The 24672-nt window shown below is 53.7% G+C and overlaps 1 protein-coding gene across 1 annotated transcript; it reads left to right on the top strand.

Moving 5' to 3' along the window:
* Positions 1-1178: 1178 nt before the first annotated feature.
* On the top strand, positions 1179-21742 carry CTDSP2 (CTD small phosphatase 2). The gene is made up of 8 exons (XM_007179710.3): positions 1179-1754; positions 15250-15398; positions 16994-17032; positions 17466-17567; positions 18161-18217; positions 20175-20267; positions 20391-20576; positions 20781-21742. Exons 1-8 carry the CDS (start codon positions 1691-1693, stop codon positions 20904-20906), a joined length of 816 nt encoding a protein of 271 aa, XP_007179772.2. The 5' UTR covers positions 1179-1690; the 3' UTR covers positions 20907-21742.
* The last annotated feature ends 2930 nt before the right edge of the window (positions 21743-24672 follow it).

Raw genomic sequence — 24672 nt, forward strand, 5'->3', positions numbered from 1 at the left:
AGCTGCCCCCCCCCCCCCCCAGGGACCAGAGAAATCCTGACCTTCCTGAAAGTTCCTTCCTTGGCAGGGTGAGTTCCATTGAATCATAAACTATCGGGGTTGGAAGTAGCTCAGAAGTCACCCAGTGCAATCTCACTGGACATTACTCTCACCAGCCTTGACTTGAACAGCTCCCTTTCTCCCAAGGCAGCCCATGTCACCTGTGGACAGCTGTGCTCACTGGAAAAGACCTGATACTGAGCTGAAACCTGCCCTTCTGGAGCTCCCACTTCTTGGGAACAAACGTATATCCCTCACCTAGTATCTTGAGCATCTTGAGCAGGAGGCTCACGAGAGCCCAGGAGCCATAGCCAGCAAAGGGTGCCTGGGGCCTAAAAGCAAGCAGGGAGGGCAGCAAGAGCCCACAAAGCTGAAGCTCTACCCTTAAAGACCTCTATCCATCTAAACTGAGGCTAGGATTGTGAGGGAGGGGGAGCGAAGCGGGCAGGGCTGGATTGGGAGGAGGGGAAGAAAGAGGGGAAGTCTTGAATGGGAATAAGTGAGTGGCTTTGAGCAAAGCCTGGCTCCTTATGTCTCATTTGAAGTGGGGCGGGCGGGAGGTCAGACCATCCCGAGGTCAGTTCCAGCTCTCATTCTCTGAGGTCCTGAGTCCACCTACACACACACACACATCCCTTTCAGGGTTCGATGGTTGTACTCTTATGTGAAACAGTGGGTCCACAATTCGAGCGCCAAGTAGAAAGTAAAACAACTGCCCGAACCCTCTCTCTCATCCTGGCCCGACCTGAGTTAGGCTTCGCGGCTTGCTCGATTACCGGAAGGGCGGAACCATTCTACCTTACCCACGTAGAACCGCACAGACGGGAACACCCCAGCACAGAGTAGGGAAACGTGAGCTTTGGAGTGTCCTTTTAAGTAGTTGGGAAGGGGGTGTGGCCGAGGAGGCTGGGAGGCCGCAGCCCGGCGAGGGGGGAGTGGCCCGGGGGCGTGGCCGTAGCGTCTGGAATGTTGTTGGGTCTTCGCACCGCATAGTAAGGAGGGGTCACGCCCCTTTTCTCGGAGAGGGCCAATCGGAACGCCGGAGCGGTTTCAAGTCTCCCCTGCCAGCCTGCCCGCCCGCTACCCCACCCCCCTCGGGGATTCGCTTTTTCCGTAACAAAATTGCAAAGCTCTGGATGTTCCGCAACCCGGGCCGCTCACAGGTGGAGGATCCCGGGGCCTAGGACGGTGCTCCGGAGCGGGAGGCGCCAGCTGGCTGTAGAGAGGCCGGGTTGAGATCCTGGAGGCGCGCGGGGGTGGGCGCTGCAGCCGCGGGTTGTTTATCTGGAGTACGGAGGGGAGGGGGGGAGCCTGGAAACCGCCCCGTGTCCCATTTCCTCCTCTTGTTTTCGCTCCGGATTCTCCATGTTGGACCCAAACTGAGGAGCCCGGAGCTGCCGCCGGGGGATCGGGGCCGGGGGCAACCGGGGGAGCCGTTGCCCGGGCCTCCCGCTCTCCGTACAGGCCGCCTCCCTTCCCGGCCCAGGGGAGGAACAAGAGCAGGGATGTGAACAGCAGTGGGAGTCGGAGTCTCGGGAGCCGGAGCCGGAGCCGGAGCGGGCCCCCGCCCAGGCCCCCCAGCCCAGCCCAGCCCAGCCTGTGCGCCCGCGCGTCCTCCCGCCCAGCCAGCCCGGGCCCGCGGGATTGTTAGATGGAACACGGCTCCATCATCACCCAGGCGCGGAGGGAAGACGCCCTGGTGCTCACCAAGCAAGGTAGGGGCAGCAACTTCCCAAAACTTTGCGGCGCCCCTGGGCGGGGAGGGGGCTAGCACAGCCCAGAACCCGAGTCTCGGCCCCAGATCTCCCGGGGCTCAGAGTGGGCGATTCCGACCCGACCCCCTACTCCATCCGCCCCTGCGACCTGGTGCGCACTCAGGCCCCGGGGAGGGCTGCGCGGGGCCCCGGGCTCCCAGCGCCCGAGGGGGAGGGGCGTCATCCGCGCAGCTGTCACTCTGTCTTGCACTCCCTCCCCCCGGGCAGAGAGACAGAGGGGTAAGCGCTCGCAGCGCGAGGCGCCCATCCTCTCCAGAGTTGGGGGGTGGGGTCGTCACTTTCCCGCACCAGAGCGCGCGGCTGCCCCAGGACCGCGGGGAGAGAGGTGGGGAGGGGAGGGGAACGAGGGGGTCCCGGGCGATCCCGAGCTAGAATGGAGCCGGGACTGGAGTCCAGCACTTCCCAGCCCCCTCCTCCCGCCCCCAAGCCCGAGGCTGCTCAGGCAGCGGTCGGTGACGGTGTCCGGCGGGACTTGGGACCAAGTTCACCGCCCGGAGGCGGGGGCGGCCGCGGTGGGGGAGGGGCCGAGCTCTAGCTGACCGATCTGGTCCGCCTGCGGCCCTGCGCTCGGCCTGGGACCTCGGCGCGCGGGACTCTCGCCCGGCCGTCTCCTGCTGCTTTTGCTGAGCAAACAAGCGCGACCCCGAGGCCCGGCCGGAGCCCCTCCCTGCCCCGGTGCGCTTCCCCGGGGCCGCCGCCGCACACACAGAGCCGCGTTTGTTTAGCCCGAGATTGGTGTCCCTGGTTACATAATTCGCCGGATGGCATCAGACCCGGCGTGTTTCTGAATCGCGCCGCGAAAAAGTGCGAGTTCTCCGTGGGCAGCGGCTCGCGGCCCCTGCCTTCTTGCGGGTCGGGTGGAGACACAAGGGGGGTCGCGGGCCCTTTCTGGGGCGGGTTTGGGGACCGGAGGGTGATTAGGCCGAGGCCTCTCCTGGGGGCGGGGGAAAGGTTGGGGCCTGAGGGTGGGATCTTTGAGTTTGGTCACGGTGGAGGCCCCGAAACTCTTTTCCCCTCCCCCACGTTCTTCTTCGGGCCTTGAGGAATGTGTCTAAAATAGTGGACAGAATTTCCGCGGGGAGTAAGGACTAGCGTTGTTTTTTTCTGGAGAACTTCCCAGACTGGGGCCACCTGGCCTGAGGCTGGGGAGATCACGCTCTTGGGCCCAAATTCGGAGCGTCCCTGCCCTTCCCCTCAACCCCCCCAGAACAGGGCAAGAAGGGCCAGTGCTGCACTTGAACATATTGAGGCCTAGAGCCTGGCGGGGGGGCCAGCTGTGGAGCCTGGGTATAGCCCCACATCCCCGTATTTGGCAACATTAGTCAGCAGATCACTTATTTCAGGGGTTCCCGGTCCCAAGGAGCTCCCCCAACTTGCCTAGGGGCAAACGGGCTGGCCTGGTGGTTTCAGCCATTCCCTAATTCCCCGGTGCAATGGGGGGGGGGCGGCGGGGTGTAGTGTGTGTTTCCTGCATCGCTGGCCCTACTTTCAATAAGCCTTGCCTGCTCAGATCCCAACCCCCGCAAAAGACCCTGACCCCCTGCTCTCCTGACTGCATCACTAACCAGGCTGCAACTTCACCCCTCTACTGGCTGCTCAGCTGTGCTGAGGGCTGAAGAGGGGAGGCTTTTCTGTGTTTATGACTTAACTCCTGATTCTTCCCGCTCTCTTCCTAACCTCATCCCAGGAAGGGACTCCAAATGCTAGCCAGAAATGAAGAAATGTGGATGTGGAAGGATTCCAGAGGGGGCAGTGTTGATGAGAAGGGGAAGAAGAGTCCTGAGCTTCCCTACTCTGGTCCTCTCCTCCTGTAGGGGCTCAGGAGGGTGCATTCCCAGTGAGGGGACCACACCAGGAATGAGGGAAAGCTGGACTTCTTTTTTTTTTTTTTTTTCAGAAGCTGGACTTCTGAAGGGACAGCTTACAAATTAGAGTTGGAAGTTTCCTCCACCAGGGCAAGTGGTAGGGAACAGAATAGATGACAGCAGAAAGCAAGCAGCTGGCTTCTTGACAGTGTTCAGCTGCTGATGTTGGTTGGATTTTTCTTAGAGTTACGTTTTTCGTTTTTTGTGTGGTTTGTCCTTCAGACTTATCCCTGGAGGAATCTGAATTCTCAAGCCGACAGCTTGGGGGTCTCTCTCCCCCCGTGTAATTTGACTGCATTCCAGAGAAGACATACTTTCTTCCTAGGCTGCTTGGGCACCCAGCAACAAGCAAGCCAACTTTCTGAATCCCTCATCACTTACAAACAAATCCTGCATCTTTAAAAAAAATAAAATAAAATAAAATAAAAGTAGGGGTGGGGAGCAGATGTTTTATTTAGCTCCTTTGGAGTTCCGTGCCCTCTCCCCTCCTCACAGTGTCCCATTTCTAGGCTCTGCCTCCCTTTGGAAAAAGGGGAAGGAGTACTGAGGCAGTTTATTAATCAGTAAATTTCTAGAAGAATACAAATTGCTCCTATCATGGGCGGTTTTTTAGTGAAGTTGTTTGCCATTGCAGGTTTTTTTTTTCTTTTTTAGCATTCTGTTCTGGGAGCTTTAAGGCTGGCTGGGTGTGTTGATGATTCAAAAGTAATTACAGTAGGGGAAGTAGAACAAACAAAGTTGCTGAAAGCATTGATGATAAAAGGACCAAAATTGGATCATCTTCCCAAACAGATGGGTGAAATGGCTTCTTGGTACAGCAAGAATAGGGTTGTGTACGATACCAACGTAAAAAAGAAAAGTTAATATCAGTTTGGCCAGAAAAAGGCCATTTATTGCAGCCCCATACGAGGGTGTCACGGTGTCGCCCCATTGCTGGGAGATTGTGCCTCGGGCTTTGAGGTTAGATGGGGAGAAGCCAGGGAAATGGGCCCACCTTATAACCTCCCAGTGTGAAACGAGAGGGTGGAGGCAAGCTCCTCCAGCGCTTGAGTGACCCACAGCCCCTCTGGGGGAGTTGGGACCTTTTTTGTTTTGTTTTGTGAGGCCTGACGTCCCTTCCTTTCAGGGAGTGGATGATGATGCCTTGGGTTGTCTTTTCACATGTAGAACAGAACGGCAGGTTCTGGTAGCTGACCATCCCTAAGAATTAGGCTGGTGGCAGGTTTTTCTAACTCTTGCTTTCTCCCCATAAGGGAGAAATTCTGCTTTACGCTCCCACGTAAAAGCTTAAACACCTTTCACTGTGGTTGTAGCTAGGCCCTTAACTTGAAAAGTTTAGACCAAGTCTCAGTCTCCCTGGGGCTTTCTTCCTCAGCTTGTTCTGTGAGCATCCAGGGTGTGTGTTTATAGATGGCTCCTCCCCCACCACTGGTTCCTCTCCCCTCCTTGCGCAGTCTCGGCCTTGGCCTCTGTGGCCGCTGTGGCTCGCTCCTCTGTCTCCTTTGGAGTTGTTCCCCCATCTTGGAGTGAGGTAGGGGCTTGTGTGGTGACTTAAGCTTGTGTTTGCTCTCTCCCGAAGCAACCCAAGGGAGCCCTGCTAACTCAGCAACAACGTTTGTAAATGCCCACCATCCCGGGACTGGGAGTTTGCAGTTCTGCTGCTGAGTTTGACTTGCAGAGCTTGCAACGGACCAGGACTCAGGAATTGCTGTGAAAACCCCTTGAGAGACGGCAAGGGGTGGTAGTGTCCCTGAATCCTGTCTCCTCCTTCTCAACTATAGGGGTCTTAAAGAAACTGGGTGGAAGAGAGGTCCCGTTTCGTGCTCTCGGTGGGACCTTCCAAATCCCTCATGATCAAGGACTTTGTTAACATGGTAAATACGATAGAAGTCACGTTTCTAGCCAAGGTGAGTTGATGCTCCCAGCCTTTCTGTGGAAAATTAATACATGTGCTCATAACTAAGCAAGAGAAAGACAATACGTATTTATATGTAAGTATATATCTCTTCCCCTTCTCCTCAACTTTCTTCCTCCTAGCTTTTGGGTAAGTTGGGTTATTGTCTTTTATTACCGTCTTGGGAAGTTTGTCTCTCAGAGTGAAGAGGGGATTGGGAGGCAGGTGCAGCAGTTAGAAGTGTTCAGAAGAATTGCTCCAGGAGCAAAATTGGTTGCCTCAGGCCTGGATGCAAATCCCTGCTTTCCCTATTTGCAGTGAGACTTGACAAATCACTTTACTGTTCTGAGTGAGTTATCTATAAAATAGGGGTATCGGTCTCTACACTTCTCCAATGCCTTGTACTTAGCAGATAATTGATAAATGTTAACGTCCTTCCTTTTTAGACAGCTAGACCACCACTCCGGTTCTCCTCCATTCCCCCAAGGACATAGTGCAAATAGCACACGGTCATGTGGGTTTTATTGTTAAAGACAGGTGGCCGGGGGTCAGAGGGGACACTGATGTGAGGGCTTAGGCCTTCTGGAAGAATCACCCTCTGAGACTTGCAAACAGCCTTGCTGCACAGACCCCTTCTTTGTGCCCCTGTTACATAGGATGGGATTTTATGTGAGTAGCACGTGCCTTGGGGCTTATTGCCCTCCTGCCTGGCGCCTGGGCATCTGGGATGGGAGGAGGCCAGGGAGCCATGCACCTCCTGTGAAGAGTCTCTGAAGTCTAAACCTTGTGAGCAGTTGCTCGGCCCCTCAGAAGTGGATGTAATGAAGACTTGAGACAACTGTGTGCTGCGTTCTCTTACCGTCTGCATTTGTTTTGAGAGTTAAAGAACCCACTGAGATTCAGATTTCTTTAAGGAATGCTAGTAACAAGGAAAGAAAAAGAAACTGGGGTTTTGAAGAGAAATAGATGTTAAGCTATGTCTTTGCTGCTGTGGTTTTGGGGTATAACCTTGAGAAAGCACAAACTCAGCATTAAATTGCTTTTCACCCTGTCTCAGGCCAGCCAGCCCGGGAAGCACAGAATTAACTCACTTGTCCTGCGGACACGGGGTTGGGTGTGGCTCTGTCATGATTCCCTCCCTCTTCTGAAATGGAGGAATAGTTCCCAACTGGGATGCAGATGAGCTTATTAACGTGCAAATCTTCTGAAGGAACTAGTAGAAATCAAAGTGGAGAGGTTGACTTAGAACTTGAAGCCTCTCTGGACCAGAGGCCAAATAGAACAGAGTTTCTTTGTCTGGCAGAGTGCCCAGCCCTTCAGGTCTGAGTGTGTCCGCACCAGGTCTGTTATTACAGAATGGGTACTCCAACGAGCACACGGCCTTCTGGGCAGGAGGTGCAAGGATGTCCTGTTTTATATTCGTCAGCTGTTCTAAGGGTTTGCCTTAAACCTGATCTCTCAGTGGACCTGCTGGCATTTCCTTTCCTTTCCCAGGTGCTCCTAGTCCCCCCTCCCACCCTACCCCCCACCCCAAATCAGGCTTTGCTCTTATCCTCTTTTTATTCAATACCTTCTTTTTCTCTCTTGACATATGAATAGTTTTTGCATCCTGTAGAACTTGCTCTTTCCCACCTACACAGTTCTCAGGGAACAAATGTGGCCCGAACCCCAATGAGAGCCAAGCAGATTCATGGGAAGGCTCAGAGCGCATACCGCAGGTGTGTGGAAGTGCCTTCCCAGGACATGGGTCCTAGCTCTTCTGCCTCCATGGCAGAATGGGGCTAGGGCCCCTCCTCCCAGGAACAGGGACCTGCAGGAAGAGACAGGAGGCTTGGGTCTTTTGCATTGTGATAGATTAGAGCAAGTGCCCCTAGAAAGGAAAATCAGGCTCTGGGATGCAAGTCCCCTGAGACCTGCAGAGACACTGAGCCAGTGAGATGTGGTGGGGAAAGGGGCCACAGGGACCACTGGCAACCTTTAGACATTGGCTCTCAGCCAGGGACACACATCAGAAACTCCTGTGACACTTACTAAAAATACAGACCCCACCTGGGTCTTACTGAATCAGAGCATGAGCAGGTGGGCCGGGCATCCGTGTGTTCCAAATGCTCCCTGTGATTCTGACAGGTGTCCCTGGAGAAGAGCCAGGTGAGCGCAGCAGTGGCCCCAGCTGCCTGTTCAGCCCTGAGCAAGAGGAGTCCCTGGAGGGATCCAGTTTTCCTGTTTGTTAAAGATCCTGTGGCTCCTAAAGGGGAGTCCAAAAGTTTTCTGAGTGTGAATGGACAGAGTAGTGATCCCCGCTTACCAGTAATGATCACCGTGATATTTATAGAGCACTCACTGTGGGGCAGGCACTGCCCTAGCCTTTTATATCTATTGATAGTGTCTCACTTGAGCCTCACAATGACCTTGTGAGATAGGAATGATCCCCACTTGACAAGTGAGGAAAACTTCCGCTGAGAAACCCCAAGCACCTTGTCCACAGGAACGTGGCTGGTTCATGTCAGCTAGGACTGGCTCAGAGTCAAACCTAACGCTGGCCCGCACTGCCTCTCATTTGCATTGTGCATTCCACTTTTTAGAGTGCCTGTTCAAACTTCAGGGGATCTGAAGCCACCTTGTGAGGGACCATGCAGTGTAGACCTTTCCTGATTGGCCTGTGAGGAAACAACCCAGGGTGGTGGTGCCTTAGGTGAGACCACAAGGCTGCTTGAGAGGCTGAAGTGGGGCAAGAGCCAGGCTTCCTGACGACCAGCTCAGTGCTCTCTCAGTGGACACACCTATCCTGGTGGGCTAGTCCCAGGTGCAGCTGGGGTGTGGGAGGAGTAGGTGAGTGACCCTGTAGGTGGGACAGACTCCCTGGCAGGCTGCTTCCAGTCCTTCTGCGGGGGCCAGCCATGAGAGGAAGGAAGGAAGGAACTGGTGGGCCACCCTCAACGAGTGTGTGTGTGTGTGAGTGTGTGTGACTGTGATTGGTTTTTGTGGAGTCCTGGAAAAGGCCATTTCCCAGGATTGGCCCTGCCACTACTTCTGTGTGACCTCTGGAATGAGAAGAAATCTCTGTGGTCTCTTTCAATGTGAACATTTTGAGATTGAGACTGAGATAAAGGTATGAAAGTGCTTTGTACTGAATGACTAGCAGCTGAGATTTACTGAGCGTTTTACTAGGGTCAGGACACACCCAGACCGCCTTCTAATTCTCACAGCTCTATGTAATAGGTAATGTTAGTCTTTCCATTTTACAGATGAAGAAACTGAGGCCCAAGGCCACACACTTTACATGTGGCAGAGCCAGGATTTAAGCCTAAGTCCATGGCACCTGTGTAACCACTCTGTCATTCACTGGTCAGAGGAGAGACTGTTGAGGTCCCTTGCTTTGTCCTGAGCTTTCGTTCTTCTTTCTCCATCGCACTCTCATGCATATGTCACCTAAAGCAGGCTTCTTAGCTGGAGAGGAAAGAGGCACTAGATTCTTCAGGTCTTTCACCAGACCCAAGCATTTCAGGAATCAGGCAGAGAGCCAAGAGAGGGGCTGAAACAGCCACTCAGAGGGTGTTTGTGTCCTGCTGGCAGGTTTCTTTTAGCCTCCCGGCCTCCCATAGGAGCTAGCTCCGCACCTCCTTAGGGCAAGAGGGAGGCTCAAGGTGGGCAAGTATGGCTTCCAGTCCCCCACGATGACATCTCTGCTCTAGCAGGCATTGCATACAGTAAAACAAGGGCAGGGTCCAGCCCTTTGGGTTTTCCTGGATGGCATCTCAGGTCTATCCCTGCTGCTGCTGTGAGCCATCAGATCACTTCCTGACATCCACCAAGAGCACTCTGGTGTGGGGCTGGGGGCTGAGCCTGCTGCTGACGTATCCGTGAGGAAACTGCTCTGGTCCAGGGCCTGTTGCTGCTTCTGGGAACCCACCCCCAGCCCCAGCATGTTTCTAAAATATGTTACAGCTGCCCAGGAGGGTGTTCTGCCAATAACTCTTTTAAAGGCTGATTTGGAAATTGACAGAGTATCTTGATCCTGTTTTAGAAGTTGCCAGGGATCCCCTGCTTCCCAAACTTGAGTGCTTCTTGAGGGAAGGTCCTGAAGTCGAGGCCCTATGTTGAGATCAGTGACGACTGCTGGAGAGGCAGGGAAAAGGCAGGCAAGGCAGCGAGTGACCGGGTCCCCCACCCTCACCCCACAAGTGGCATTAAGGACCCAGGACTGAAAGAAGTCCTCCTCTCTTAGAAGAGAGGTAGAGGCAGGAAGCTGTCCTGTCCAGGGAAGGGGAACTAACGGAGACGTGTGCGTAGGTAGGACGGCCTGGCTGCTGGTCGCGGGGAGGGCGCTAGTGTAGAACATGCTGGTGTGAGCCAAACAACGTGGCTAAAACTACTTTTTGAAAGTCCACGCTGTCAGCTTCACAGCTGCTCTCTGGAACTTCGGGAACTGGTGCCGAGCTGGGTGAGGCCCCCCCTGCCTTGTCACCTGAGGAGAGCAGAGTCAGCAGCTGAGCACTGTGGAAGCTGGTACACCCTGCCTCTGGCTTCCAGTCTTTCCTGTGTGGGGGATGTCTAGGCATCTCTCACCTCCTTGTTCCCCTGCTGACTCACCTGATGGTCCAAGAGCCCTTCTGTCCACCTGGCGCTTTAGGGCCTGTCCTTAGCCAAGGCACAGATGCCCCTTGCTGAGGACCTGGGAGGACTCCTCTCCACGGGGAGCCCCAATCAGATGCATCTTGGCTGCAAGGCCCAGGCAGCTGGCCAAGAAAGGCCAGAAATGCTCCAAATACTCTCCTTCCTCCAAAAGCTAAGGGGAGGGAGGCCCCTCCGGGAGGCCATTTTATAGTGATAGCCAGACTAAATCCTTTGCTGTGAGGGGAATAAGAGATGGTGGAGAAAGAAGTACTCTGAGAGATGAACCAAGAAAGCATCCTTCTACATGAATGGGCTTGTTAAAATCCTACAGCCTGAGAGCTTGCCTTCTGCCGAATCCCAGGCAGATGTGTGAGGAGTTCCTTTGCTGGGACACAAAGCTGTGTTGTTGGCAACAGTGATATCTCAACCTGACCTTCAGAAGAAGGTTAAAAATAGTGTTGTCCAGGCAAAGCCAGTCTTCATCTGTGTGTGCGCGCGTGTGTGTGTACACGCATACATGTAGGTGCACAAGCTTCTTAAGAGGCAGAGGCAAATAGCATCCCCAACCTGGTGCTTCTTGGGGGCCAGTGATGGTGGACGCAAGGGGAGAGGGCATTCTTTGTCTCAGGTGGAACAGCCTCACCTGCTTTCCTGTTACTTGCAGAGACCAGCCAAGGAGTTTGCAACTGGAAAACAAGTTTTGTAGTGGATGTGGGAGAAGGTATAGGGGTGGTTTTGACTTTTTGAAACCTGCTCACGATCAGAGTTCCTCTGGCACCTTTCTCATCTTCTGTTCTTGAGCTTCAGCCACATGCTGGGTGGGTGGCCACAGTGTTGCCAAGGAGTGGTCATCTCCCCTTAGATAATATTAAAATGAGCATGGCATTTAAGTTTAGTCTGCACAGCGCATGACTGTGTTCAGTCTTGTTTATCAGGAGAGTGGTCTTGCTGTTATCCCGGTTAACGGATGAGGAAACTAAGGCTCAAAGAGGCTGTGTGGCTGAGTAGTAACTGGCAGAGCCTGGACCCCAGCCCAGGTGATCCTGGGGGGAGGGGGAGGGAGGGGGAGGGGGGAATACCTCCCACATCCCCCCTTCTCTTCACATCCTGCCTCAGTAGGAAGCCTCGCAGCAGTGAGCTGAAGGGGTGGCTTGGCTTCCCTGTTCTCAGCAACCTGCGCACTTTCTTCTTGAGCCAGAGCTCCCCCCCCACAACCCCGTTAGGTCTGTGCTGGTCCTTTCCGATATTCAGCTCCAAACCAGATGTTCGGAGCAGGGAGAACAGGTGCACATCAGTAATGGAGCTATGTGGTACCCACTGGAATCCTGCCCTTCCTCACTGGGGAAACCTGTGCAATGAAATCCTCACCGGCCTGTAAATCCTCTTGTGCCAGTGTTCCTCTCCCGGGGAGGGGGCCACTGCCCCTTCCCATCACACACGGAGGGATGGGGGTGGCCTGCACCTGGCTGTCACGGACACAGTGCTGAGCGCTGGTTGAAAGGAGTCCTTTGAAAGGCTCTTTGATACGAGTCTCAGATCCCTCTCTGGGTGTATCCCCTCATCCTTAAACCCACTCAACAAAGTGGATCTTGGACCAAAGCTCCTGGCTCCAGCTCCCCCCCACCCCATTGTCCTCTTGATCTCCCAGAGGTATCTGCCAGTCAGAGCAGGTGCAGGGCCGGGGTGGCGGTGAAGGGAGCCTTGTACTATTTCACCCCTTACACCTTTCATGGACTGCCCAAGGGGACAGCAAAGGAGGGGGGCTGGACCCCAAACTGATCCTTCACCAGCCCAGCCTAGAGGGGAGTAGGGCACACACTCCTGAGAGATCTTAAGAGTGCACCACCACTTCCCACTTGTTGCAGGAGTAATCGGACACGATGCCCGAGCTGTAGGGGACCCTACAGAGTAGTTGTTAAGAGCCCTGGCTCTGGGTTCAGATCCTGGCTCTGCTGTCCTACTACCTGTGTAACCTCAAGCAGGTTACTTAAGCTCTCTATGCTTCCGTTTCCCCTCTGTGAAATGGGGGATTAGTGCTTAGAAATGGGTTTGTAGTGAGGATTAAACGAAGTAATGATGTCAAGTGTCTTGACACAGGCCTGGCCCATCGCTGGTGCTCAGTAGACACGAGCAAGGCCCAGAGAGGCCGAGCGGCTTGCCTCAGGTGCTCGGCTCCTCATAGCCCGCCTCCCTGTCCTCGGAAGGGAGGGAGCCTTTCTGTTTCTAACTCTTCTGGGCGGTTGCAAACCAGCGAAGGCTTCCACAGGTCCTGGCTCTGTAGAAGCGACAAAGGCCCTGGAGGCCCCGGAGTTATGCGCTCAGCCAGAGTCACGGGCACCTGCTGCTCAGAAGCCAGAGGCCAGTGAATGTACCCAGCTGAGGCCATGGCAGGCCCCGTCAGGAGGCCTCCATGTTAGGGGGAGGCCGAAGAGGCCCTGACAGCCACTGATTGTCAGTGGCAGTGTTTGTAAAGGTGAGGAGGACACACAGCCTGGAGGAGGACAGAGGGAAGTGGGGCCCCAATGGGGGAGGGGGTAGTGAGGAACATCTGGGGTACTGACCTTGCTGTTGTGGGTCTGGGGTCCCCTCCCCAGGCGCCCCAGCTCTTTGCTCTGCTCCGAGCGCCTGCCCCCGGGGTCAAGGCATCTGTGGTCTCTGAGGCCCAGGGGCTGCCTGGCCGCATTGTGTTTTAAGAAGACCTCATCCCCTGCAGAGTCCGAACTGAGCTGAGGCGCGCCCCCGCCCCCTCCCAAGCTCCCTGTCTGAGGCTGAAGCGCTCCTGCCTGTTGGGCCTCCCGCAGTGGGCACCGGCGAGGCCTCTGCACGGCCCCAGCCAGCTGCCCCTTTCACCCCCTGCCTCTCAGGATTACTCAGCCTTCATGGCGTCTGTCACTAAGATGCTGAGTGCGTTCTTGATGGCCTCTCTTCAGGAAAGGCTTGGGCTGTGTGGCCTTTTAAGAAAGGCTCAGTGCCCGGGTTAAGCCTCTGATTGTGGTTCTGCGTGAAGAAACCATAAACCAAAGGAAAAGAGATGGTTCAGCTTTGGTCTTGGAGCTTTGTGTCAGCGTCTGCTTGCGTCCCTGGGCTCGGAATTGAATGTGGGCCGTACAGGCAGGTGGAGAAGCTGTCCTTTCCTTCCGATTTCTGGGTAGATTATTCAGAGTAGGAAAGAGTCCGAGGAACCTCTCGTCTTGCTGTCTTTAAGTACTGAGCTCTGCTCTCAAGTTTGTCTCCTGGACTCAGGGGCCTTGGGCGAGGCCTGCAACGCAACTTTTTCCTTCAGGGCAAAATCCCCAGTCCCTGGAAATCTTGATTTTTCCAGCAGGGCCAGGAGCTTGAGAGTGATATCCAGGTTTTTAGGCTAATTGCTGGGGAAGCCTGAACATTTTCTAAAAGGTTTCTAATGGTCATACCAGTGTCAAGGGATCTGCCCGACCCAGGGAGGGGAAGGAGAGAGCGCTGGACCAGACGGACTGGGGTGCCCAGCCTGCACCTGCAGGAAGCCCTCAGCCTTCCTGTTGAGCCAGAGCTGAGTCGGTTGTCCTGGGGCGGTGCTGACTGCCCCTTGACTGAGGGTCAGCGGCCTCACCTTTGGTCCCAGGAACAGAGTTTGGTTTTCTCTCCTCTCCAGGGGCTCAGGCAGCCCAGTAACTGGGTGTTAAATGGCTCTCCCATCACCTCTTCTGCCAGAGACACCTCCGTGCAGGTGCAGCCTGTACTCTGAGGACTGAGCCAGGGAGCTTGGCCTTGCTGGGGTGGGGGGCTCACCACATTGCCCCCCCTTTCCCTTCTTAAACCCAACAGCATGGGGAAGGTTATCCTCAGTGCCACGCTCTGTCTCTCCCCCGCACCTACATAAAGGCAGAGACATGTCTGGCACTTACTTCCCTGCACAGGAGTTTGCCCTGTGCTTTAAAGCGGAGTGGGGTGGACTTCATCCCAAGCCCTGTCCCCGCCCTGGCTCCTGGAGAGGAGACCTGTGGCTGAGGACCATTCTGGCAGCGGTTGGGCGGCGCCACCTCCTGGCCACAGTACCCATCCTGGCTCCCTGCTCTTGCTCAACAGTTGCTGGAACAGTTCCTCTAAAATAAAAGGAACTTGGTGGGGGGAGGGGAGGAAGGAGGTCCAAGAGGGAGGGGATGTATATACACATATAGCTGATTCACTTCACTGTACAGCAGAAACTAACAACATTGTAAAGCAGTTATACTCCAATTAAAAAAATAATAATAATAAAAGGAACTTGAAAAAGACTTTCCGAAGTCCATTTCTGGTTGATCCTGTAAATGCCTGTAGCTTTTTCTATCGGCTTGGCCTTTCTGGGGCTGCCTTGCCAAGCCTCCTATTAAAATGGCTTTGTATTTCCAAAGCTCAAATTGTCAAGGCAGGACTTAGCAGCTGTAGCCTAGAAGCAGGGACGTCAACCCAGAACCCAGCGCTGGATGTATGTGTCCCAAGAGAGTGATATGCCTGTGGTCTTTGAGGGGAGGGAGTGTTAAGGAAAGTGACTGGAGTGTGGGATGGACACAAGGGTGTGAACGAAGCTTGTAGCTTCTTGGGGCTGAAGCTGTTCTGTTTTCTAGTCTGGGCTCAGTGCTGCCAACTAACTGATTGAAGGAAGCTGACCCAGAACAGGGCTGTAGCTGCACCGACTTGAAGAGGTCTAGCTTACTCCCTTCTCTAGACTGGGTGGTATTCTGGAAACTGGTGTTAGGGAGGATTTTTGTGAATTACCTTGGAGGGTTCCCTCAGTGCGCTGCTACCAAAGTGGATTCTATAGCTGGCCCCATCTCTGAGTGCCCCTTCACCCCCATGGAATGAAGAGCAAGTTTTCTGCAGTTTATTTCCCAAACCAGGGACTGGGGATTCCTGCTGTTTCTACTTTACAGAGATGATGTTGGAATAAACATGTACATTTCACTGTTGACTGTATTTGGTTGTTCGCCAAGCACGTGCCTTGTGCCCCAGTGGAGCTTATAAACTAGAGGGGATACAGCACGGGGGTGGGTATTTGTGGACAGACGCCCTGTAGTTAATGCCTCTGTCGTTCCCTCCACTCTAGGCCTGGTCTCCAAGTCCTCTCCTAAGAAGCCTCGTGGACGTAACATCTTCAAGGCCCTTTTCTGCTGTTTTCGCGCCCAGCATGTTGGCCAGTCAAGCTCCTCCACTGAGCTCTCCGCATACAAGGAGGAAGCCAACACCATTGCTAAGGTAGCTGGATCCAGGGTGGCGTGATGCCAGCAAGGACGGGACTGCTGTGAGCGAGTGGGGGGTCCCTGCAACCACGGCAGGGAGACAGGGCAGCCTTGCCTGAGTTGGAAGATCTCTAGCCCAGAGGAGGCCCTTCCTCCGTCCTTCCCATAGTGGTCCATCTTCCTGTTGATTCCCATTTGTGGTGTGGGCCATCCGGACGTGGGCCATCAGAAACTGGTGGTTTCTGAGGGGCCCCACGGTCCAGATCCTTCCAGGTTCCAGGAACCATGCAAGGTGCTTTGCATAGATTGTCTCATGCGACCCATAGCAGCCCTGCAAGGAGAGCCACAGGATTCCCACTCACAGACGTGGAAACAGACTCAGAGGGTGTATGTAGCCTCTGAATAGTTAATGGTTAATAAACGGTAGTATCAGGGTTTGAACTCAGATCTCTCTGGTTGTAAGTCCTGTGATTGTTGTTTTTTATTTCTAACTAAGCAAAAATACCTTCCAAGTTACTAGGCTTTCAGGGAACCAAGGAATTGAAATTCTATCACATTCTTGATAACCCCTTGCAGCACTCTCACCTGTACCTGTGAGAGACATTTGGAAATGTGTGGGTGTCTTTGATTCTTATAATTACCAGAAGATATGTCTGGCATTTCAGAGGCGGGGGACGGAAATCCTCCTTTCTCCAGTGCCATTTGTACTTCTTTCTGAAACACCAAGGTTTAGCTGTCCTTACTCTCTTTCAAAACCAGGCTAAAGATACGTACATCAGTGAAAAATCACCTCATTATCCAAAAGGGGAAAATGGTTAAATGAAGTACAACATGACGGTATTAACTGAACTGTTAATTTTTACTAAGAGTTCACAACAATGTGGAAGAGTGTTGAGTTGCAACATTAAGTCGAAAAGCAGAATGCAAAATTATATATCATGAAGAAAAAAGACTGCTTGCTAAAGCAAGCTTGAAGGAAATGCACTAAAATGCCAACATTAAGTTTTTCTAAGTGCTAGGATTTTAATTTTTCTTCAGGGTTTCCATTAAGATCACTTAGTTGTTACATCATAACGTTTTACTTATTAGCCAAAGGCGGGAAGAGGCTTTCTGAGCTCTCTGCACTCTACCTCCCATTTCAGGACCCACAGTGTGGGCTCACATTGGCTTACTTGTGTTTTGTAGGGGCTCAGCGCACCTCCCCCTAATCTAGGCCCCCAAGGAGGATGGAGAAAACACATGTTCTCAAAGAGAAGCCTGGGTTCCAGAACTAAGCAAGAGGCTAAACCTCCACAGTGAGGAGTTCCGATTTTGATTCTGCCTCTGACTCTGTGTCCCTGCATCAGCTGCTTGAGTTCCCTGTTCCTTGGAGAGCCAATGGCAGCTGAGAACAGGGACACTTCCTTCTCCATCCTTCATCAGGCCTAGTGTGGAAAGAAGATTTTGGCCCCTTTCCTGCCCAGCTCTTAAGGAAAGTCACTTTTGTCATGTCAGAGCTTTCCAGGGGGCTGGGGTCTTGGGGAGAAAATTCCCCTCCAGGCCTGAGTGGGCTTTAGACAGCCAGGAAAGGCATTAGTGGGCTGGCACTGACCACCTTCTTTTCTCCCGTAGTCGGATCTGCTCCAGTGTCTCCAGTACCAGTTTTATCAGGTACGTGAATCTCACAGGGTATGTCCTCAGAAGCCCCAACACCCAGTGATACCTGCTAACCCCATGCCCCATGCGGTGATGCCCTCATTCCTCTGTGTCTGGCTGGCTAACTCCCTGCCCTCGGAAGCTATTTGTCCCAGATATTTGCTGAGGGCCCACCATGTGCAAGGCATTAGATTGTGCGGGGGACAGCTGGTATCCATCACCAGCTCTGGCCTCCATCTCCAGTATCCGGATCACTTCACAGTCCCAGGCTGAAGGAAGGAGCCAGCTCAGTCTCTTCTTTCTCTACCTCTTGGCCTTTAAGTGTCGCCTCTCTTGGGCTGAAGTAGGGGGCTTCCATCTCCTCAATGGGCCCAGCTCTTCCTAGAGTTCTGTTGGGGGAAATTAGTCTTTCTCGGTGGCAGATTCAGTAGCCTGGCTCTGGTTTTAGATTCCAGGAACCTGTCTGCTCCCGGAGGTGACAGAGGAAGATCAAGGAAGAATCTGTGTGGTCATTGACTTGGATGAAACCCTTGTGCATAGCTCCTTTAAGGTAACTGGACATCTGGAGCTCCTCTTACACTCATCCTGGGCTGTCTTGGAAGCCTGACTGCAGGTGCCAGTGAAGTGGCCTAAAGTTGATGATGGAAGAGTGATCAGAAGTAGGGCCGGCCTCTGGCATTTAGCCACAGTCGCATCACAGATACCTGGAGGCCCCACCAGAGAATGATGTTGAGTGGGACCTCCTGCTCTCCGCAGTCACTGACAACAGGCTACAGCTGCCCCCCTGTCACAGCACAGCCACCAGGGCTCTGTACAGGGGTACAAAAGAGGGGTTAAGTCAACCTTGGGCCATGCCCCTATCCATTTTATCAGGATGTTTGTTAACTCAAGAAGGCCCAGAGACTGTCTCAGCTCAGGTAGAATTTGCAGGTGGTGGTAAGTAGGGAAAACCAGAAGGGGTATCGCAGCCTGTACTTGGGTGAGAGCCACTTAGTTGGGGCAGCAGGAGCTTCCTAGGGCCTCTGATATCTGTCCTTCCCCACCCCGCCCAGGGGGCGGAGCACTGGCTGTGGCGGGGACTGGGGTGTGGCTGGGCTCTTGTCCCTTCCCACGAGCTGACTCATTAACTCCTCTGCCTTCCAGCCAATCAACAACGCTGACTTCATAGTGCCTGTAGAGATCGAAGGGACCACTCACCAGGTGAGCTGCTGCCAGGCCACGCCCAGCCTAGGAACTCGGGGTCTTCTGCTCCTCGGGGCTTGTGTTCCATCATTTGATCCTTTCCTGTAACTTCAGCCTCTCTGTTTTTATTGGTAACCTTTCACATTCTAGGCTTTCGCATCTTAAAAAATGCAGCCCCTCATCCCCCTCTAGCTGTCACCTTTTTTCTCTTTGCAGCCAAGCTGTTTAAAATTAAATTATTTAATAGTAGTAATAGCTATCATTTACTTATCTCCCCTGCCCCTACTGAATGTGACCAGCGCTGTTATATGACTTAATACATTTTCTCTAAAGCTGAAGAGTTGGTGTATCTGCCTATTACAGACAAGGAAGTCAGTACTAGCTGTTTTCTCTCCTCCCCTGCCCACCCATTCCATCTAGCTGGTGAATTTCTTTCTCCCCAGAACAGGCATCTATCTCCTCCTCTGTAAAGCTTTCTCCAATTCCCCTCCCCTTGGGGTCCCTACACTGGATTCTGCCACAATAAATACTCAGTATCCATCTATCAAAAAGCGCTTGAATCTAAATAAGGTGAGGCTCTGGCCCTACACAACCTGCTCAGTCCAGGGTTAAGGATCCTGTGGTGTTGATAGTCAAATAGAAGAGTTACTTGTAGGGAAATGGGGTTTGAGGCTTCCACGGGTGGTCAGCACTACCCTGTGTCCATTAGAAGCTTTCTTCACCCCACCACCGTCCTCCCCGCTGAGGTGCTCTCCCAGTCCCAGTGCTGGACTCTGCACAGCAGCTCTTTACAGTCCAGTTGAGGGTACAGAGATACACAGAACCCACAGATAAAAGACAAAGGCGTATCTTCAAACACTGTGAACTCCTGGCTAACAAGGAAAGGTGTGAATAATGGAAAAGGGATGACATTTAAATGAGCGGAGGTGGGGGTGAGGTGTCTACCTGCAGAAGGTGCATTTTCAGCAAAGAGTGTTGAGAGGATGCCAAGCTTGATGAATAGCCAGGAGGAGGGAGGGACTTGTTGAAGGTTAAAGAAATGGTAAGTGAAAGGAGGCCCGGTTGTGGCTACCTGGAGCAGAGGGTTCCTGCTGCAGAGCTGGGAGGGGTCTGGTGAGTCGATGGCCAGTCCAGGCCATCTCCAGGAGGGAGAGTCATGGCAGGCACATACTCTTGAGCAGGGAGTGAGCTGGATGAAAAGAACTTTGAAGGAGTGGTTCCAGTAGCACCTGTGTAGGCTGGATGAGAGGAGAACACCTGGGTGGAGACAGGGAAGCAACAGACAGCAGGCCCATGAGGGACATGCAGCCAGTGAAGCTTTTAGGCCGTAATGTGCAAGGTTATGAAAGGTGGACACCAGGGTTAGGGGTGGCTGTCAGGGGCAAGCACAAAATGGGGGGGTCACTAGAGCAAGATGCTGCAGGGTGTCAGCTCTGCGGTCACTGCGGGGAAAAAGTCACTTTCCCCTGGTGCATTTCAGAGAAGCTCTGCGAGGGCATGAGGTTTCAGGAAGTATCTGCGACCCTGCCTGATGGGGACCTGGACTAACTGTCCTGTCAGAGCCAAGGACAGGAAACTCCCACAGAGGCTGTGGCTGGATTCAAGTAATCCAGGATAGGCTGTTTCCATCTGTGAGGCCTATTCTTGATTACTTGTTTCTGGAGGCAGCTGATGGTTCGCCGCCGGAAACAAAGATGGCTCCCGGGACATTAGGTGTTTCTGTTTCTTCCTGAGCTGGGTCAAGGTTGGGACCACTGAGCCAGCAGAAGCCTGGTGAGGAGGTGACGCTAGTGCCCTGGTCTGTGGGGCAGAAGGCTTCCAGCCAGGTGGTCCCAGAGGCTGGGGTGTGGGAGTCCCAGACAGAGTAAGGTCTGAACCTACTTACTGCTCTTTGTGTAGGTGGTGACCGTGATCGATGCTGTGATGCTTCACCGTCACAGGGATGCCTCCAACAAGCCTTTGTGCTTTTCCTCAGGTGTACGTGCTCAAGAGGCCTTACGTGGATGAGTTCCTGAGACGAATGGGGGAACTCTTTGAATGTGTTCTCTTCACTGCCAGCCTAGCCAAGGTACCTGGGGGCAGGAGGGGAGTAAAGAACCGGGAGCAGGTGTGGCAGCTCCTTGCTGGTCCACGGGATACCACGGGGAAACCAGGACTGCATCCAAACAAAAAGCATCTTCTCTTTCCTCAGTATGCTGACCCTGTGACGGATCTGCTGGACAGGTGTGGGGTATTCCGGGCCCGCCTGTTCCGTGAGTCCTGTGTGTTTCACCAGGGCTGCTATGTCAAGGACCTCAGCCGCCTGGGAAGGGACCTGAGGAAAACCCTCATTCTGGACAACTCGCCTGCTTCTTACATCTTCCACCCAGAGAATGCAGTGAGTGGTCCAGATACACCCACATTGCAGGGATTGGGAGAGTCCCTGCCCTGGAAGGAGGAGGGAGAAGGGGACGGTGGTGGAACCATGGGCTTTACCAGAGGAGGGCACCACCCCAGGTGGACCAGCCAGCCTCCGGGGGTCTGGGGCAAGGGAGGGAAGCACTGGCGGTCGGGAGACTTACGCTGCCTTTTCCCTCTCCAGGTGCCTGTGCAGTCTTGGTTTGATGACATGGCAGACACGGAGTTGCTGAACCTGATCCCAATCTTTGAGGAGCTGAGCGCAGCGGAGGATGTCTACACCAGCCTTGGGCAGCTGCGGGCCCCTTAGCCTTCCCTGCTGCCGAGCAATGGCCATCCCAGTAGGGGACTTTCCTACACTGTGCCTTTATGATCAGCCTGACAGAGCGGAATCTGGAGCATCTCACCAAATGAGACCTGGAAATAGAAGTGATTGGAAAGAGCTTTAGGACGGGTTAGATGCTGAGTGGGCAGATATCAGACCAGCGATACCCAGAGCTGCCTGCTCCCTGAGTTGGGTTCCCGAGATGTGAGTAAGTGTGTGTATTTGTGTGTGTGTGTGTGTGTGTGTGTGTATATGAGTGTGTCTTGCCTTGAACTGTGGCCCCGGGATATAAGTGTGTCAGGTTGGGGGAGAAAGTGAATGATCAAGACTCTCCCCAAGTTAGTTTGTCTCCTCTCCTGTCACCCTGAGAGCCAGCGAGCTCTATAGGGATGAAGACCATTGAAGGCTCCGTTGCCAAACCTATGGCCTTTCCTCAGCGTTGTAAGGCTTATGCCACGGAGAAAGGTAGGGTCAGAGGCTGCCTTCGGGTGCCCCAGGCACACATCTTCCCGAAGCCTTTCTCTAGCCGACTGCTGCAGACAGAAAGACGACATTTCTGGGAAGATGAAAGCTTGTATCCAGAACTGGTAGCCCCAGTGGCCATCAGGTCCTGTGGCCCAAGGGCTGCACTAGCCTCTGGCCGAGTGCCTGGCTCGGGCCCTTTCTGTGTCTCCCCAAGGCTTGGGTGCCAGGCCTGCCTTCCTCACCACCTAGCCATAGTCTTGAACCTGTGGGGAAGGAGGTCTTCTCCCTGCCCTGGAAGAGGACAGATAACTGATTTCCGTTCTTTTGACTCTGTTTTAAAATTTTCTTTGGAAATATGGAGTGTTGGGCTGTTTTGTTTCTGACAGAGCTGCAGTCCTGGGCCTGAGGTGAACGTGGGAGGCCCTGGAGGTGCAGGGAAGAGGAAAATCCCAAGGGCGTGAGTGTGTGTGTCCCCTTGGCTTGTAGGTCAGCTGGGCTCGGGATGTGTCCCTCAGTCTGCCCTTCGGGCATTCTCTGCTGGTGCTGCCGCAAGGACTTTGTCCCCAAGTCCGGGAAGGGCGCTCTGGGTCCCACCCGCCTGTGTCTTGGGCAGGGCTCTTTTCTCTCGTGTCTTCCTGCAGGGCCAAGTGTCTTCGTCCTTCCTGGCCGTTGCTTTTTCTCTCCAGGGTCTCAGGCACTCCTGCGTTTCCTGGGCTGAGGGGCTGGGTGTCTCACCGTTCAGTTTCCCAACGTCACGCACGTGCCTCCTGCCAGTGGTAACAGGTGTGAGTGAGCTCTTCACACACCTGCGCTTTGCGTGTCTCTTCGCTTTCAAAGTTTCTTAATAGTGAATGCTTTAAAAAATAAGTCACAAAAAGGAAGTTTCCCCAGAATGGAAAACAAAAGGGGAAGTGCTGCTGTAATTGGGAGCACAAGGGATCCCCCCAAGGGAGCCCCACTTCAGCATCACTGCCTTAACCATGGCCTATCCCCCTCTCTGTTTTCCCTGGAGGCAGATGTCACAAAGCATTTGTAAGTTGCTTCAGGTGCAAGAACACCGCCCACTCAGGACTTACCCCCATTATCCTTTCCAGACTGGCCACACACTAGGCCAGTCTGAGGAGCTAGCCGGGACCAGGTGGTGGAGCAGCAGCTTGGCGTTCTGACCGCCTAGCATCCTTCTCTAGCATTGTGATGCCACCTCCCCTCCTTCTCCCAAGGTTGTGAGGCTTTGTCTTTCCCTTTGGTGTCACATGAGTAGAACAGGGTCCCCAAAGCCCATGTGATCATTTCCCAGGCATCATTCCCTGGTGCCTGTGGGATCCTGCTTCATGCAGGTAGGGGAAGAGGGCTCCAGGGCCGGCCAGGAACGACACCTCCTGAAGGAAAATGGGAGCTTCTGATTCTAAGGCCCTGGCCTAGGCCTCTATCCTAATATTGCAGGAGGGGCCTCTCTCCCAAGCCCCATCCTAAGGGTTAGCCCTTGGGCCAAATCTGCCATGGGGTCCAGCTATGTTTTTCTGACTAAATAAGCAATAAGAGGCTCTAAGCTGATCCAGTTCCAAGGACCCTTTCTGCCCTGCTTTGGGTCTCCCTGCCTCCAGGTGAAGGAAGAGCTGGTGCCACCCTCTTTCCTATCCGGCTTGTCCAAGTGTTCCAAGGGACTCGTGACTAGAGCCCAGGATGGCTTGGTGGGAGTGTCCCCGCTGCTTCTGCATGAAGCCCGGCTCCATCGGCCTCGTTCTCGCCAGAACCCTGCCCTGCCCCCATGCCGTTCCTCACCGGAAATGCCACACCCCCGCTCACCCTCTCCTCCCTTCCCTGGAGAGGCAGCTCAGCCAAATAAGTCTAAGCAGGGTCCATCGGCGTGGACCAGAGCCAGCCTGGAGTCATTATGCACCTTCTGGTCTCCAGCTTCATAGTGTGTCAGGGGCAAGACTTGCTCCTTAGAGGAATCAGGCCAGACTCAGTTTTGGAGGAGGGCAAGATTGAGAGGGAGCCAGTTCACCCCAGGATCTGTTCCGGGGTTTCCTACCAGCCCTTCCTGTTTGAGGCTGGTCTTCGGGAAGCAATAGGCCACCAGGCCTGGTCGACCCCAGTTCACGCAGTGCCAGGAATCTGCCCACCTGCCAGGTTCAGTTCTTTAAGGTGCCTCTTCAGGGACACAGTGTGTCTCTCTGATTGGGCTTCTAAATCAAAAGCCTGATGTTCGTGTCCCTCTCATAGGGGGAGCTTTGGACACAGGACCGGTTTGGAAAGGGTCAGGTAAGAGTTTCCACTCTGCACATTGTAGAGGGGACACTCTGTAGGTCCATGGGTCCCTTACTATAGCGAGGTTGAGTAAATTTGCCTTCAGTTAACCTGGGACCTTCTGTTTAATTCCCTCCTGCCTCCCAAAGAGTTTGACCATTTTATAAATTCACCTCTGTTAACAGTGGCCCACAAACTTCTCTGTGCTAAAAGCATGGGAAGTCTAAAGGCAGTCATTCCCTGGGAAATGGATTCCGTTCTATTTTGCTACCCCCTACCCTGTTCATGAGGCCTCATTCAGTAAGGCAACCCCCCCGTAAGGCTGTCCTATATCCCATGTCCCAGACAGGTCAAGCGTCTCCGGAAGGTAAGCCTGTTTTCCCCTTCAGGTCTTCAGTTGGTTACTTGCCACTACTGTCCCTCAGTCGCCTTTTTGGTAAAATGGGGTTTTAGTTTTGTCCTTTTATTTTAATACTGGTAAATACTTGCACTCAAGCAGGGGAGGGAAGGCAGGGGTCTGGCCCCCTGCCCCATTCCTTTACTGCTGTGGGGCTTGCCCCTGGAGCAGACCCTCCTCTTTGCGCCCCGTGAGCTTCTTTGCTTGTAGTATCTCAGATTTTACATGTTCCATGTCGTGCCATGTAACCCTCTTCAAGATACCGTTTGGAGGGTGGGGGAGATCTGCTTCCCACTGTGACTGGGCTGTGGGGTTCTGACTACCTTGCTTACAGGTTCATGGTTTGATAAACTTGTTGTATTCAAAAACTTGAAATGTAGGATGCCATTAAGTGTCTGTTTATATTTTTGGAATATTTGTACTACTTACAATTAATGAATAAAAGTGGGTTTAAAAAACCCATCCGTGAATGGGCACTGCCTCCTGACCCTCCTGTTGTTCATTCGGGCACTTAGCCCCCTTCTTCCCTTAAAACGCCTCTGTCATGACGAGGCTGGGGCACCCAAGCTGGGGGACCAGCCGCGCACTCACTCAGCACAGGGATTTTGCTCAGGGTTACAGAAGTCGGGCTACATTAGC

The sequence above is a fragment of the Balaenoptera acutorostrata genome, chromosome 11 (genome assembly GCF_949987535.1).
Source record: "Balaenoptera acutorostrata chromosome 11, mBalAcu1.1, whole genome shotgun sequence".
NCBI lineage: Eukaryota > Metazoa > Chordata > Mammalia > Artiodactyla > Balaenopteridae > Balaenoptera > Balaenoptera acutorostrata.

Excerpts from the sequence above, each read along its gene's own strand:
- CTDSP2 (XM_007179710.3), top strand. The coding sequence starts at position 1,691 with ATGGAACACGGCTCCATCATCACCCAGGCGCGGAGGGAAGACGCCCTG. Across the intron at positions 17,033-17,465 it reads TCCAGTACCAGTTTTATCAG|ATTCCAGGAACCTGTCTGCT; the intron begins GTACGTGAATCT and ends CTCTGGTTTTAG. Across the intron at positions 20,577-20,780 it reads TCTTCCACCCAGAGAATGCA|GTGCCTGTGCAGTCTTGGTT; the intron begins GTGAGTGGTCCA and ends TTCCCTCTCCAG.